Source organism: Canis lupus, chromosome 5 (genome assembly GCF_011100685.1).
Source record: "Canis lupus familiaris isolate Mischka breed German Shepherd chromosome 5, alternate assembly UU_Cfam_GSD_1.0, whole genome shotgun sequence".
Classification (NCBI taxonomy): domain Eukaryota; kingdom Metazoa; phylum Chordata; class Mammalia; order Carnivora; family Canidae; genus Canis; species Canis lupus.
Window position 1 is genome coordinate 9,540,543 of NC_049226.1, and position 15,730 is coordinate 9,556,272.

Consider the following 15,730-nt stretch of genomic DNA (forward strand, 5'->3'; position numbering starts at 1 on the left):
AGAGGAGATTAAGTAGGCTGTCAAGCTGCTGACAGAACCGCCAGGATGCTGGCGGTTAGAGCATTACCTTCATCTGTGCTCTGGCGTGTTCTAGAAACTTGGCTAGAGGCAGGGGAATGAGCAGAGTGGCTCCAGGAAAGAGGTCCCCAGCATCTGCGTGATTCTGTGCTAGGAGAGAGAATCCCAAGCAGGACCGGGAGAGGCATGAAAATAATAGAATTTGAGCCATTTTCCAATCGTCATCCCTGGGATTGAAAGGGGGATTTTGCATTTCTTCAGCAGTTCTCTGGAGTCTCTTTCCCCGGCTATTTCAGAGCTCCCCTCCCTCCTTTCCGGAGCTCATAGGAGGTCTGTCCCTGGCATGCGCCCTCCTTTGCAGCAACAAGGAGCATGAGGTGGAGACAGGATAGGTTTGGACACAAGATCCAGTTCAGTCCCATCATTGAGCCCAGTCCCATCATTGAGCCCAAATCCTCATCTCCCCCTGGTAGTGGGGCTCAGCATAGGCAGGCAGAGAACTGATGGGACCCATCGGGCTAGAACCCGCATTGAAGATTAAATCCTAAGCAGATACCCCCTTCCGAGCTGGGGATGTAGGGCTTTGAAACTAGAAATGCCAGGTCTGAAAGAGAGGAAAGAACAAGTCCAGCAATACACAGGGCTCTGTGTATTCAGAGGGAAGTTGGCAGGGTTGTGCTCGGGCAGAGAAACTCCGAGTGGTACAAAGGGACGTGCCCAGAGTGGAGAAATCATGCTAATTGTCTGCACCAGAGCCGGAGAACGCCACCCAAAATGAAGAGAGAAAGGGGAGCCCCATCCAGAGCCTTCAGTGCCCTGAGCCTCGCTCCTTTTGTCTACCTTCTTCTGATCCAGACAGGTAGGTGACCAGAAGGGTAAGAAAGGGTCTGGAGAGGGGACCCGTTACTTGCAAAAGAGAGGGAGGGGGAGTTGGAGGGAGGAGGGGAGAGAGCTCAGCTGCCGTGGGAAGCATCTCAGTGAGTTCAGGCATTAGTGTTGAATGTATTTCTTCATTCTGTGTGCCTCCCGCCCAGCCCCTGCGCCCCTCCCCCAAAAGGCTGCATGACTTCGGAGCTCCCACGGCATTCAGTACATTAGATAGAGGGCAGTGAGCCATTTCTTATGGGATGTCTTGTTGGCGTGGGCCAGTCCGGCATTCTTTCCAAGGGATCATGATGGGGCTTGGACGGGTGGGGGAGATCTGGTTCTGTGCCTCCCCACCCCCCACCCTGGCTTCTCTGAGTGTACCACAGCAAGGGAGATGAAATACCTTTTAGAGATAATGAGCCTTTTGGTTTTGGGAACTAACACCAACCTGCCCATAACTCATCCCATGCCGTTGACAACTCTACCAACTCCTTAGAGGATGTATCTTTAAATAGATGGGCGTAGACACACACTGCTCTGGAGAGCCTAGAATTCACAATTTGACCAGGCAAACAGACGCAGAGATCATTTTAATAAAATGTAGAAATGGATGCCCAGAATCAGAGAGAAGTCACCTATCCCCATCCAGAAAGCTGGTTCTGGCAGTACAGGGTCGGGTGGAGGAATATCAGGGGAGGTGTCCTGGGAATGTCTGCACTAACTTTTAAAGGATGAGAAAAATAGGTAGGTGTGGGAAGGGGCATTTTAGTTGGGGAAATGGCATTTCAACATTTTGAGATGGCATCATGTGTTTGGGAGCAGCCCAGCCACTCATCAATGGGAATTTGGCGAGAGCCTTGTAAACCATACTAGGGAAACTGGGATATAATCTGTAAACTGTGAAAGGGGGGTATGGGTATTGGATGGCTTTTCATCTGGGGACTGGCAGGGCCAGAACTGTGCTTCAGATAGCTCGGTCTGCAGCGAGGCGTTGGAGAAGAAACTGGAAGCGGATAAGATAGGAAAGGAAGCTTGTATCCATTTGCTAGGGCTGTTGTAACAAAGAACCACAGACTGGGTGGTTTAAACAACAGAAATGTATGGTCTCACAGTTTTGCCGGCTAAAAGATTGAGATCAAGGTCATATTTTCTTTGGAGGCTCTAAGGAAGGATCTGTTCCAGGTCTCTCTGATAGCTTCACGTAGTTCCTTGGCTTATGGCAGCAGAGCTTCTATCTTCACAGGACATTCTCCCTATGCTCATGTCTGTGTCCAAATTTCCACTTTTTATCAGGACATGAGTCATATTAGATTAGGGCCCCATCCTACACCAGACCTCATCTTAGCTTACTACATCTGCCAATAACCCCATTGCCAAATAAGGTCACATTTGAGGTCCTGGGGGTTAGGACTTCAACGTATGAATTTGGGGGTGGGGAGCACATAACAAGGCTACTGCAGTAGTTCAAGAGAGGAATAACATAAACTGGAATTAGAATAAAAATAAGGGGAACAAGACATGGGGAGATAATTTTTTGGAGGGAATTTCAGGACCTAGTCATTGATAGAAAGTGGGAGGATCTAGAGAGGGGGATAGGATTTGTATGTGAAATCTGAAATGACAACTGGGATAGGGTTGGGGATGTGATAATGCGTACTGTCCCTATTGAGGTTGAAATGCCTATGAGGCATCTGTTGGAAAATGTTAAATAGCCTAAAGTGGGGGTGAGGGTTAGGAGTGGGGCGCAAGGAGGTCAGGGTTGAAGAGAGGTATGTAGAAACTCTCAGCCTATAGATGAAACATAAAACAATGGGAATGGATAATATCACCTAGGAGGAGAAAATGGGCTGGACATGGAACATTGAGTAACCCCAAGTTTTGTAAAGGAAGGTAGAGGGGAAAAAAGGTCCGCTGCGGAGGCCAAGAAGGAAGTGAAAGAAATGGAGAGGGAATAAGAAGACTGTGGTGTCCAGAATGTCAAGAGAGTTGGGAGTTTTCCAGAGAATCAGCATCAAATATGTCAAAGAGGTCCAGTATACCAAGGGCCAATTATATCTCTATTATTATATTATTATTATTATTATTACATCACAGCTAAAAGAGTTTGTTGGAAATGGCAATTCAGAGGTAACTTTTAGCTTTAGTGACAGTGGTCTCAGTGGGAATTACAACAAGTGGAAGGAATCAAGAGAGCTAAAAGTATGGAGACCAAGAATCAGGAATACAAAATACATGATGCAATATACAAGTCAGCGCAGGTCCCTAAATTCTTTTAGGTCATCGAATGGTAAGGAAAAAGAATATAGAAAGATCTTGTCAGTCAGTGTGACCAGGCAAAAACAAAAGATGACAAAGGATTTTCTGTGTGGGAAAATGTAACTCAACAAATACAGCAAAAAATATAAATTATGCTGATAGGATATTAGTTAAGACCTACGATGGGTAAGAGGTAAGTGCAGGCTTGGGCCATTGTACTGCTATGGACTCAAAAACAATAAAGAGCTGAAATTCTATAAGGAATTTCTGCCATGCTCACAATATTAGTTAGGAAAATACCAGCTTCTGTGACAAATAAATTCCAAAATTTAAGTTCCTGGTGATAACCATGTAGTAGTGCAATGCAGTTCCAGACTAGGCCTGGGATGAGGAAGGACTCTACTCCATGAAGCTTTTCAAGGACCAAGTTGATAAAGCTCTTTATCAACTTAAAAAAAATTATTTATTTATTCATGAGAGACACGAGAGAGAGGCAGAGACATAGGCAGAGGGAGAAGCAGGGTCCCTGCAGGGAGCTGGATTTGGGACTCAATCCCAGGACCTCGGGATCAGGACTTGAGGTGAAGGCAGATGCTCAACCACTGAGCCACCCAGGCGTCCCTCTCATCAACTTTGACATGTGTTTCCAGTAGTCACACCCTGTCACCTTGGAGTTTTTCTCCATTTCTTTCAGGTAGAGAATTTAAAAGGAGAGAGAGAAAAAAAAATTTCTCTAGCCTATAAACAGTACCTATCACTTCCACTGGTTCCATTGGCTGGAACTCAGTCACATGGCCATACCTAAGTGCCAAAGAGACTAGGAAATGTAGTTTTTTAAGACAGGCACTTAAAGGGGGCAAGGAATAAATACTCGGTCTTCAATCTTCTGTCCCTAGCATGGACAAATGAGGCTTTCCTAAATTGATCACAGCCCCATTCATGAAACATTCAAACAAGGTTTTTCTAGAGGCTAGGATACTGACATACAGATATAAATGTGGCACGCCATAAATCTAGATAATCTAATCTGCAAAATTTCATTCTCTGGGATCCTAGAACTATTCCATCTTCTGGGAACCCTATAGGAAGAAGCCCCTTACCTGGGTTCTGCCCTTTTAGCTCTAAGATCACCTCCACATTGTAGGTGCTATTTTCTTCTTCTAACAGAGAGTTATGCACAGAGATGCATTTAGCATTAGGATACAGTTTGATGAACCTTTAAAAAACAAATTAGCCCATGTAATCAGCCTCCAAGATGAAGAAATAGAACATTTCAGCACTTCAGAAGCATGCCCTTACTATTTCATTTCCTGTTGCCCTCCCCCAGGGTTACAGTGGTATCCTAACCTCTAATACAGATTAATTTTGCATGTCTTTGAACTTTGTAAATGGAATTATATGCATGCATTCTTTTGCATCTGGCTTCTTTTGCTGAACACCAAATCTGTAAGACTCATTCATGTTGTTATTGAAATTGTAACTTGTTTGGTCTCAGTATTGTATAGTATTCCATTGTCTGAATATACTACAATTTATTTGTCTATTCAACTTTAATAGACACTTTGGTAGTTTCTAGTTTGAGGCTTTATCAATACAGTTGTTAATATATTCTAGTACTTGTCTTTTGGGGAACAGATATACACATTTGTTTGGGGATATTCCCTAGGAGTAGAATTGCTGAGTTATAGCTGTGTGTTTAGCTTTAGTAGATATGGTCAAATAATTTTCAAAAGTGATTGTATCAATCTGCATTCCCACCAGCAGCTCCAGTTACTCTGCATCTTCACCAATTGTGTCTTCTCTTTTTCATTTTAGTCATACTAGTGAGTATGAAGGGTATCAAATTATGGTTTAAAATTGCATTTCCATTATTATCAATGAAGTTGTATCTTTTTCATATCATGATTAGCCATTTGGATATCCTTATTTGTGAAGTCCCTGTTCTTTTTTTTTTTTTTTTTTTTTTTAATTCATGAGAGACCCTGTCACCTTGAGAGAGAAAGAGAGAGAGAGGTGCAGAGACACAGGCAGAGAGAGAAGCAGTCTCCATGAAGGGAGCCTGATGTGGGAATCAATCCCGGATCTCCAGGATCATGCCTTGGGCCAAAGGTGGCGCTAAACCACTGAGCCACCTGGGCTGCCCTGAAGTCCTTGTTCTAAGTCTTTTTTTTTTTCCCATTTTCTATTAAGCTTTCTGAAAATTTTTTAAAAAAATATTAATTTGTAGGAGTTTAAGAACTATATTTTGGATACCAGTCCTTTGTAGTATATATGCCTTGCAAATATCTCTCACTCTGCATCTTGCCTCTTCACTCTCTTAATGGTGCCTTTTGATGAACAGAAGCTCTTAATTTTATTGTGTCCAATGTATCATTTTCTTCTTTTATGTGTACCACTCTTGTGTCTTGTTTAAGAAATATGTCTCTGCTTTCAAGTTGTGGAGATATTCTCTATGTTTTCTTTTTTAAAAAATAGTATTTTACCTTTCACAGTTAGATCCACAATCCATCCAGAATTAATATTTGTGTAAGATATAAGGTAAGGCCAGTTTTCCTACACAGCCTGCCATGGCCTGGCACTATTTATTACCAAAAGAATCCTTTCCCCAGAACACTGCAGGATCACCTTTGTCATAAGTTGAGTGATCATATATAAATTTATTTTTTGGCTCTCTATTTTATTGCACTGATCTGTTTGTCTATTCTTGTGCACTATCACACAGCAAATCTCCTGGGATTTTGATTGATATTATATTAAATTTATAAGTCAGTTTTGGTGAATTGACAGCTTAATGATAATGTCTGTGGGGCGCCTGAGTGGCTCAGTCAGTTATATGTCTGCCTTCAGCTCAGGTCATGATCCCAAGGTCTTGGGATTGAGTCCTGCATTGGGCTTCCTGCTCAGTGGGGAGTCTGCTTCTCCCTCTCCCTCTGTCCTGTTCGTGCTCTCTCTCTTGCTGTCTCTCAAATAAATGAATAAAAATTTCAAAACAAAAACAATAGTGCTTGTTCTGATCTAAAATAGGGTAAATCTGTGTGCTATCTTAATACCTATTAGCTAGATACACATTTACTGAACATCTACACTCTTTAAAGTTGATACAAAAGTAGGTATAAAAAGGTACAAAGACACCTCTCTTCCTGGATGCCAAGGGCCTTCTTCACAATTTCTGCTTCCTCACTTTCTCCTATGTTCCTGAGTGGTTGACATTTAAAATGATTTCACACTCTTGAAGCCCTTGAAGGCCTCAAGAGTACACCAACATAAGAACCCAACACAGGGGCAGCCCAGGTGGCTCAGCAGTTTAGCGCCGCCTTCAACCCAGGGCCTGATCCTGGAGACCCGGGACCCTGCATGGAGCCTGCTTCTCCCTCTGCCTCTGTCTCTGCCTCTTTCTCTCTCTGTGTGTCTCTCATGAATAAATAAATAAAATCTTTAAAAAAAAAGAAAAAAAAAAGAACCCAACACAGTAACCTCATTATGTATGCAATCAGTGGTGCACCTATAGGACAGCAGCAGAGGAGGGGGTTGTTCTCAGAGCATCATTCACTAGGAAAAATACTAAAAGCCAAAAGCAGAAAGCAAAATATTTTCCTTTTAGAAAACCATGCTGTGGCACAGATTAAATTCTGGTCACCACATCTCAAAAAAGAAATAATAGAATTTAAGAAAAGCCAGAGAAGGGTATCTGTGATGGCCGAAGGGACCTCCTTGGGGTGACAGACCCAAATAAGACCAAAAAAAAAAAAAAAGGATATAACAGCAGCCCGTGGTGTATAAAGATCAACCCTAGAATATGTGCTTGGCACCGTCTCACTGACACTCTTAGAAGGAAAATTTAAGGCAAACACTGGCAAAAGGAAAACTTTGCTAAGCATAAAGAAGCACATAAAAATGAGTAAGTGATGGTTTCCTTAAAGGGAGAGGCTATTAAGGAAACCCAAGGCTACTGGTACGTACATTCTCATATTTTAAAACTTAACATTCCTTGGTGTCACTCCTGTTCAAAATCCTACTTGAGAGGGGCCACCCACCACCATGGCCCAGTTTAAGTTGACAGGTAAATCTTGCTGTGATGTCAATTTCCTTTTGTTCCGCCTCCTGTGGGAACAGAGACTTCCTACACAATGATGCCTCAGAGACTCAAGGACCATGATTAAGTTAATCACTTCTCAAGGTCAAATAGCCCTAGTCCCTTTTATTTCCACTATGGATCGTAGTTGTTAGCCATTTCCTCCTTTCTGTGTCCTGCTTTGGCACCTGTCCCAGTTCTCTGTGTCCCTTGAAAGTTGTAGAACCCTGAACTTAATACCAACTCCAATTTTGGCTAGAGTTTTTGGAAATGGTGTTTGCTCAGCAAAATACTCTTTGTCAGCTTTTGAGAAAGACTGCTCCATTCACTTCTGAACATGTGTACATACATCCTTGAGATTCGTGGGCGTACCCGCATTCCTGTGCGTGAGGAAGGTGCCCACCTAGAGGGGGGTGAAACCTAGGGCAATCCATATGCTGTCACTTTCCCAATGTTTTTATGGAGAAGAATCAAGTTTAAACTGACAGAAAGAACTGACCAGAACTAGGAAGACATCACAAAAGGAGCAGTAGGACCTTGTATGCGATAGGAGAGATAGGACACAGGGGAAGCTCGAGGGAGGGCCAGGGAGGAGGAATCCCTTCCATTTCCCCTTAAGGTTAGGACTGTCACTTCCCAGCCTCCTGGAAAGAGGAAATGAGAACTGTCAAAGTTTGATGCTTGGGGTTGCTGAACCCCAGGACGGTTCTGCATATACAACCCTCATGCACAGACCCCGCTGCTTCAGACTGGGTCCTGAATAGAGGTTCCCCAGCCATTTGCTCATCACCACCATGGCCTTTAATGAAACTCAGTGACTTTTTTCAGGGCCACCTCAAGTCACACATACCGAAGTCTATTTGCCTATTCGGGGAAATCTGAAAGCTTGCTTTTCTAAATCAAGCCAAGCCTGGGACCTAGCAGTTGCTAAGCAGGAAATCCCAACTAAATAATCACAGAAACTGAAAGCTGGAAGAAGTTTTATGTATTATCTGATCAAATGGATTTCAGTCTGATACACAGAGCCAGAGGGATTCCTAGTAGCATCCCAATTATTGGGGAGGACAGGAGTCTAGTCCCTACCACCTCTTCTACCAAATTTGGGAGCCAGAACTAGATTTTATGTGTTATCATTTTTATACATGGTTTTGTGGGAACAAATATATCTTTAATTTTAAAAACATTTAAAAATGTTTGATTTTGTTCATTCTACATCCCCTACATCAAGACTCCTCTCAACAACAAGCATAGAGGTGCCTGGGTGACTCAGCCTGTTAAGCAACCAACTCTTGGTTTTAGCTCAGGTTGTGATCTCAGGGTTGTGAGATTGAGCCCCAAGCTGGACCTCATGCTCAGGGGTTAGTTTGCTTGAGATTCTCTACCTCTGTCCCTCCCCTGCTGGCTCATGTGCTCTCTCACTCTCTCTAAAATAGAGAAATCTTAAAAAAACAAACAAGCATATCATATTCATACACCTGGCAGCTTTCATCATTTGAATAGTTTCTTCCACAATTAGATATGATTCTAACATACCTGGCATAATGGATCATAGGATGTCAGAGTTGAGAAGACCCCTTGTGATCATCTGGTCCCATGACCTCATGATACAGAGGAGGAAAGGTACAAGGTGAAAGGTGAAAGAATAGCAATTACCCTTTCCTTGATCCCTTCCAAAGGTGACGACCACACTCCTTAACAGCAAAGAACTTATTCCAAAAATGGACTGAATAGTTTTATTACATTTAATCTCCACAACTCACCTCTTAGTTTAATTTCCTCCTGGTTCAATGTGGTCATATAAGCACATGGAGAAGAATAAGGGAGGGAAGGGCACAACATAACTTCCCCCAAATTTATTTTATTTATTTTATGATTTTTTATTTATTTATTAGAGACAGAGAGAGAGAAACAGGAAGAGGGAGAAGCACTCTCCCTGCACTCCCATGCAGGGAGCCTGACATGGGTCTCGATCCCGGGTCTCCAGGATCCACACCCTGGGTGGAAGGCAGTGCTAAACCACTAAGCCACCGGGGCTGCCCCACTTTCCCCAAATTTAAACAGCAGTAGTGGCAGAGTAGGAGAGTGGGAAGAAGAGAGAGGGAACTTGAGAGGCAGTGATGAGAGAGAGCAGCTGGGGGTGCAGAGTGCCTGAAAGCCTGACCTGTAAGTGTCTGTTTAGTTAAACTTAGCCCTGCTCCCAACTTACATCCTCTCCAGAAAACCTTCATTTGGTCACATTGCTTTACAAGACCCTGTAACATGAGTGAGTGGCATCTGTTCAGGCCCCTAAAGCCCCTAAAAGATTCGTGAAATACAAGATGCATCTCTAGATGGGCCAACCATTCGACAAGATGGTAAAATCCCAGAATTGCAGGGTGGGAACAAATGGATGTAACATCCAGTTTGCCACTTATTTCACCTATCTGAGTCCCAAACAGATACATGACTTCTTCTAGGTCCTAAGTCAACAATAAGAGCCCAAGTCTCTGATGCTCACTCTTGTGTTCTTTCCACTATACAATGATAACTGAAGTACTGTCCTTTTCCACCGTGAGCTTGGTAAGGCAGTTGTTCTTGTAATTGTCATGTCCTGATTTTCTAAATGAGAAGAATGAGGCCTGGAACGATGGCTTTCCCAGGTCCACATGGCCTGTAAATGGTGGAGCCCAATCTTCCAAGGCCTCTTGATTCGAACCACTTTGTTCTGTCCATCCCAAATCCCTCTTCTCTAGGGGTTGCAGGTTGGGCTGGATCTTGGGTATATTTCCAAAACCAACTACTCATCTGCAGGACTATTCAGGCCTGGGCGGGCCTAGTAAAGTGCTACATCCAGCTGGGGTAAGGAAAGAGAAGACTCTTGGTGTGAATGAAGAATGGTCTAGTTGTCTCCTGGCCCCTAAACTCCCCCTTTATTGGCACTGCCTTGTGCCACACTCCCTTCTTTATGAACCTCTGTTCCCATGCTGCTCCATTCCCTACTTTCCCAATCCCCAATCAAGAAGCAAATCTGACAAATTCACCCTGAGGTCCATGTCTGTCTGTTTTGCTCATTGATGCATCCCAAGGACGTAGAACAGTACTTGTCACAGGCGAAATACTCAATAAATGTTTCTGTGAATGGAGCACATAGTGTTAGGTTACCTGGAGGTCTTCCTCAAGAGGAAGGTGACAGAGAAAACCACCAGAGGCAGAGGACCATGTAGAAGAAGGACCGAGGGCAATGGGATGGGTAAGAGGGGTGATGGTGGATCAGAAGGTTCCAGAGCTATAGCAGGAGAAGAGATGGCATCGAAGGGTAAGAAGGAAGGACTGACATGGAGTGAAGAGCCCAGAGGGTGAGGCAGGAAGACATCTGAGGACATAAATGGGGGAGAGGGGTGAGAAGCCAAGGGCCTGACACTGCCCTCTCCCCATGGGTCTCTGTCCACAGAGCCCCTGGAGGGGGTGAACATCACCAGCCCAGTGCGCCTGATCCATGGCACGGTGGGGAAGTCAGCCCTGCTCTCCGTGCAGTACAGCAGCACCAGCAGTGACAAGCCCGTGGTGAAGTGGCAGCTGAAGCGGGACAAGCCAGTGACCGTGGTACAGTCCATCGGCACAGAGGTCATTGGCACCCTACGGCCTGACTACCGAGACCGCATCCGCCTCTTCGAAAATGGCTCCCTGCTCCTCAGTGACCTGCAGCTGGCCGACGAGGGCACCTACGAGGTTGAGATCTCCATCACGGATGACACGTTCACTGGAGAGAAGACCATCAACCTCACTGTAGATGGTAAAGTGCTCTGGCAGGAAAGGAGGCAGGCCTGGGGCCTGGGACTGGGGCCCCCAGGCCCCGGAACACCCCCACAGAAGCCTCTTGGCAGCTGAGAGTGAGACAATCAGGATTAGAACTCGGCAGATAGGACACAGAGAACACCTGTAGAGTGCTTGCTATGTGCCCGAGACTATTCTAAGTGCTTCACCTACACTGACCCATTTAATGCTCCTAGTAATGTAGGCCTAGCTAATATGATTATCCCCATTTTGTAGATGCAGAAACTGAGGCACAGAGAGGTTGAGTAACTTGCCCAAAGTCACGCAGCTAGTACATGACAGAGCAGATACTTCAACCCAGACATTTGGACCTAGGTTGAGCCCAACTGAAATACGCTCCAGCCTGGGCCAGTTTAAGACATCTCGAAGGGGCATTTGAGGAGAGTGAAGGGAAGGTCTGTAAGGGCAGGGACCTTGCTGTCTTGTTCAGCACTGTATCCTCTGTACTGAGTAGGTGCTCAACGAATGCACAGATGGGTGGATGATGGGGAAAGACTGGACGGATGATCCCTGAAGGGCTTCTCAGACCACAGGTTGAGTTGCGCTGTGTTGGAAGGCAGGGAGTCAAGAAGGGGAGGGGAGAAGCTGCTTGGCCCACGGCTCACAGACTCCCTTCCCCCCACCCCTGGGACTCAGTGCCCATTTCGAGGCCACAGGTGTTAGTGGCTTCGACCACCGTGCTGGAGCTCAGCGAGGCCTTCACCCTCAACTGCTCCCACGAGAATGGCACCAAGCCCAGCTACACCTGGCTGAAGGACGGCAAGCCTCTCCTCAATGACTCGAGAATGCTCCTGTCCCCCGACCACAAGGTGCTCACCATCACCCGCGTGCTCATGGAGGACGATGACCTGTACAGCTGCGTGGTGGAGAACCCCATCAGCCAGGGCCGCAGCCTGCCCATCAAGATCACCGTATACCGTGAGTCTCCCTGTCTGCTCACCCTCAGGCCTCAAAATCCCAAGAGGCAGGCACCTCAAGGGACTGAGGACATCCCAGAAGGAGTGCCCCTAGATGGGGAGAGACAGGCAGGGATGGGCCACCTCTCCGTGGAGGCCAGTAAAGGGTGGGAAGTGGGCTCAGCAAGCTCCGCCACTGGCCAGCCCTGCTGCTTGGGCCTCCTTCTCCCTGCAAGAGCTCTCCCCACTATACTTGCTGCCCCTCTAAAGTCTCTCCCACCTCACTGCCTCTCTCTCTCTCCCTAGGAAGAAGCTCCCTCTACATCATCTTGTCCACAGGAGGCATATTCCTTCTTGTGACCTTGGTGACAGTCTGTGCCTGCTGGAAACCCTCCAAAAAGTCTGGGTAACTCCCCAAGTTCCACACCCTGAGCACCCTAATCCTTTGATCCCACCCCAAGCCCTATTCTTTTCTTAGTCTCCTAAATGCATATCCCCGCAGAGGGCCCTGCACCTCTTCCCAGGAGATCCATCTAACCACTGCATGTGTTGCATGCGGAATCACCTCCTGTGCTCCCAACTCCCAACAGCCCCAGCGCCCTAACAGGGGTTTTGCTTGCAGGGCACCCTTCAGTGGGCTGGGCACTCTGGTTGTGGCTAATGAACCACCTTCTAAGTACGATTATCTGCAGTTTACAGATAATAATAACACTGAGACTCAGATGGGTTAGGTGACTTGCCCCCGCTGCCAGCCAACAGACTCAGGATGCAAACCTAAATGTGACTCAATCCAAAGCTTACGGGCCATTGCCACTCCCTCGGTGCCATCCTCCCGTGACAAGGCCTCTTTTACCGACACCAGATTCCTCTTGTGCCCCTGCCCCCCAGGCCTTCTCCGGCTCACACTCAACAGTTCTGTTCAGAGGATGCTGGGTTGATTTGCAGGAAGAAGAGGAAGCTGGAGAAGCAAAACTCCCTGGAATATATGGATCAGAATGATGACCGTCTGAAACCAGAAGGTGAGCTCCCAGCCACCCACTCACCCATCCCATCGTCACTCAGATCAGTGGGCTGCTGGGAAAAGGCAGAACTGGGCCACCAGGAAGCCAGCTCTGCAGGGCCCCTTCCTCCACCAACTGTACGAAGACTGCAGAGCAGGGAAAGGTGCAGCCAAGGTAGGACCCCAGGGATTCTGGATCCTTTGGTGGAGGTTGTGGCGGGGCCTTGACTGGCCACTTGGGGAGCAAAGAGTGTAGGCGCTGGCTGGCAGAAAGGGTTCCCCACGGGGCCAGCCACCCCACTCTCCGCCCTGTGCAGCAGACACCCTCCCGCGAGGCGGCGAGCAGGAGCGGAAGAACCCCATGGCGCTGTACATCCTCAAGGACAAGGTGAGCGAGCGGGTTGCTGCGGGCCCCGCCACGTTCTGGCGCGTTCTGGCGCGGGACAGCGGCACCACCCCGGTGCCTCTTCACTCAGATTAGCCCTGGGAAGTGTCTGCCCCGCCCCCGCCCGCCCCCACTTTAGGGATAGGAAAACTGAGGCTGGCAGAGGTGCAATGGCTCGCCCAGGGTCAAACAAGGGGATGCGAGCCTCGGTCTCTGGGCACCGATCGGGCCATTCCTCGCTCGCCGTCCTACAGCTGGGGCGGCCGGGCCGTCGGGGACAGGCGGGAAGCGGGGCGGCAGGGCGCAGGGCCCTCGAGTCCGCGCGCTGCGGCTTTTCCCGCGCCCCTTCCCCGCCGGGCGCCCCGCTAAGGCCTCGCCGAGCCAACCGCGGCGCCGCGTGTCCCCGCAGGACTCCCCGGAGCCCGAGGACAACCCCGCCGCCGAGCCCCGGGGCGCCGCCGAGCCCGGCCCGCCCGGCTACTCCGTGTCTCCGGGCGTCCCCGGCCGCTCGCCCGGGCTGCCCATCCGCTCCGCCCGCCGCTACCCGCGCTCCCCGGCGCGCTCCCCCGCCACCGGCCGGACGCACACGTCGCCGCCCCGCGCCCCCGGCTCGCCCGGCCGCTCGCGCAGCGCCTCGCGCTCACTGCGGACTGCGGGCGTGCACCTGCTCCGCGAGCAAGACGAGGCCAGCCCGGTGGAGATCAGCGCCTGAGCCGCCTCGGCACCCCGGGGGCGCCCGGCCGAGCCCGGTGCCGGGGGGAGCGCGGCCCCCGCCCGCAGCGGACCTGCGGAGGGCCCCGTCCGGGCGCGCGGGTCCGGCTGGCGGGCGAGCGTGGGCACCGCGGGGGGCGGGGGGGGGGGCTCAGGAGGGGAGACCGTCCCGCTGGCTCCCGGGCCACCCGCTGTGTTCTCGGTGGGTGGGGGTTGTGCCCTCTTAGGACCGTATAGATTATTAAATTTCCGGCCCAGCCCTCCCCCCAACCCAGGGTCTTATGGAAACTAACAACAGTAACCTAACCCCCCGGACTGTCCCGTGCCCTTCCTAGGGAGCTCTGCGCTTCCACCCACCCTCCTTCCCTCCCGGTTCCCGGGACACTTTTTTTTTTTTTTTTTTGGCAAGCTCGGCTTAGAGAGGCCACTTGCCCAAAAGGGACAACTGTCCTAAAGTAGGGGAAGTCAGAGGCCGGCTTCAAACCTAGGTTTGAAGAGGACTATTCTGAACACCCCGGGAATCACATGCCTTGGAGCACCCTTCTCTGGGTACCTACCGGTTGGTGAGGCAGGAGTCAAGTTCATTCTTTTGACCCCCTGACCTGTGCCCTAGCAAGGGCAAAGGATTCAAGCTTCCCGTGCTTGGCCTCCTCCCAAAACCTCCCTCACTGGAGTACCAAGCATTCTTTCCGTCTCTAGTCCAATAGAGAAGGAAGTTCTCACTCCTCTGACCCAGAAAGCTAGATCAAGTGAAGAATCTTTTTTTTTTTTTTTTTTTTTTTAAACCCTCACACCTATGCCTTCTCCTTGGCTTCCTTACAAAACAAGCCTTTCAAACAATCATTATCCCTGGGAAAGGTGGTTGGGCTTCCTTCAGCTGAGAGTAAGGTTCAAGTCTGCAGAGTAATGGTGGGCAAGGGGAGGGGGGCGGCTAATTGCTCCCCAGGATGGCAGGGAGACAAGATGCAACTCTTGGCCTCCGGACTCCCACCTGTCCTGCTCCCAGCTGCTCAGATCCCAGGAAACAGGACAAGGGCAGACTCTCTCATCACACAAATGTAGAATACGGAGAGGTTGGGCCATGGCATCGCCAGACCGTGCCCATGTCACCGCCTCTTGAACAGTTTGCAGGAGAGACAATAAGCTACTGTGTGAGGAGTGATGGCAATTAAAAAGCTGAAAGAGAAGGAGGGCCTCGTGTTCTAACTTCTCTTCCCTGATGCCCATCCAAGTCCCTTGCATCCCTGGCCCCTCCCCAACCTCCTATGCTCCAGCCCTGACTCTCCACCATCCCACAGAGAAATCCCTGTGTTCCCCACCACTCCACATGGGGCAGGTTTTGTTCCAGCCCCAAGGGCAACAACATTTCTAATTGGCCCCCCCTGTCAGGGGCCAATTACCTCGACAGCATGCCCCTCCTGGCTCCCTGTCCCTATGCACTTCTCCAGGCTCCTTTGAGTAGGTGTGCCTTCGCAGCTTCCCTTAGCTAGCCAGAACTGTTCCCTTAACTTTCCCAGGTGCCTCATCCAGAATGAGATCATGCCTTCAGGGGACAGTTGCTCAGGCAGGTATGAGGTGTGGGACTTGGGGGAGGAGTACAAGCTGCTCAGCCTTGGGAGACAGCATTGAAGTGAGGGGGAAGTGAGAGCATGCCACACTTCATGCCTTGGTGCTGAATCCCTGAGGGGCCAGCTTCCCAGGCTCAAGCCAAA

At 48.8% G+C, this 15,730-nt stretch overlaps 1 protein-coding gene across 7 annotated transcripts; it reads left to right on the forward strand.

Annotated features, from left to right (window-relative positions):
• On the forward strand, positions 1–14,046 carry HEPACAM (hepatic and glial cell adhesion molecule). Of its 7 annotated transcripts, none has more exons than XM_038535782.1 (7): positions 1–877; positions 10,644–10,985; positions 11,663–11,944; positions 12,229–12,328; positions 12,811–13,097; positions 13,243–13,310; positions 13,717–14,046. In XM_038535782.1, the coding sequence occupies exons 1-7, from the start codon at positions 793–795 to the stop codon at positions 14,017–14,019; spliced, it is 1,467 nt and encodes a 488-aa protein (XP_038391710.1). In that variant the 5' UTR covers positions 1–792; the 3' UTR covers positions 14,020–14,046. The 7 variants fall into 7 exon arrangements, with proteins under 7 accessions (XP_038391710.1, XP_038391709.1, XP_038391714.1 ...); XM_038535781.1 differs by having other exon boundaries at positions 2–877; positions 13,240–13,310; XM_038535786.1 differs by having other exon boundaries at positions 3–877; positions 12,811–12,941.
• Positions 14,047–15,730: the final 1,684 nt, after the last annotated feature.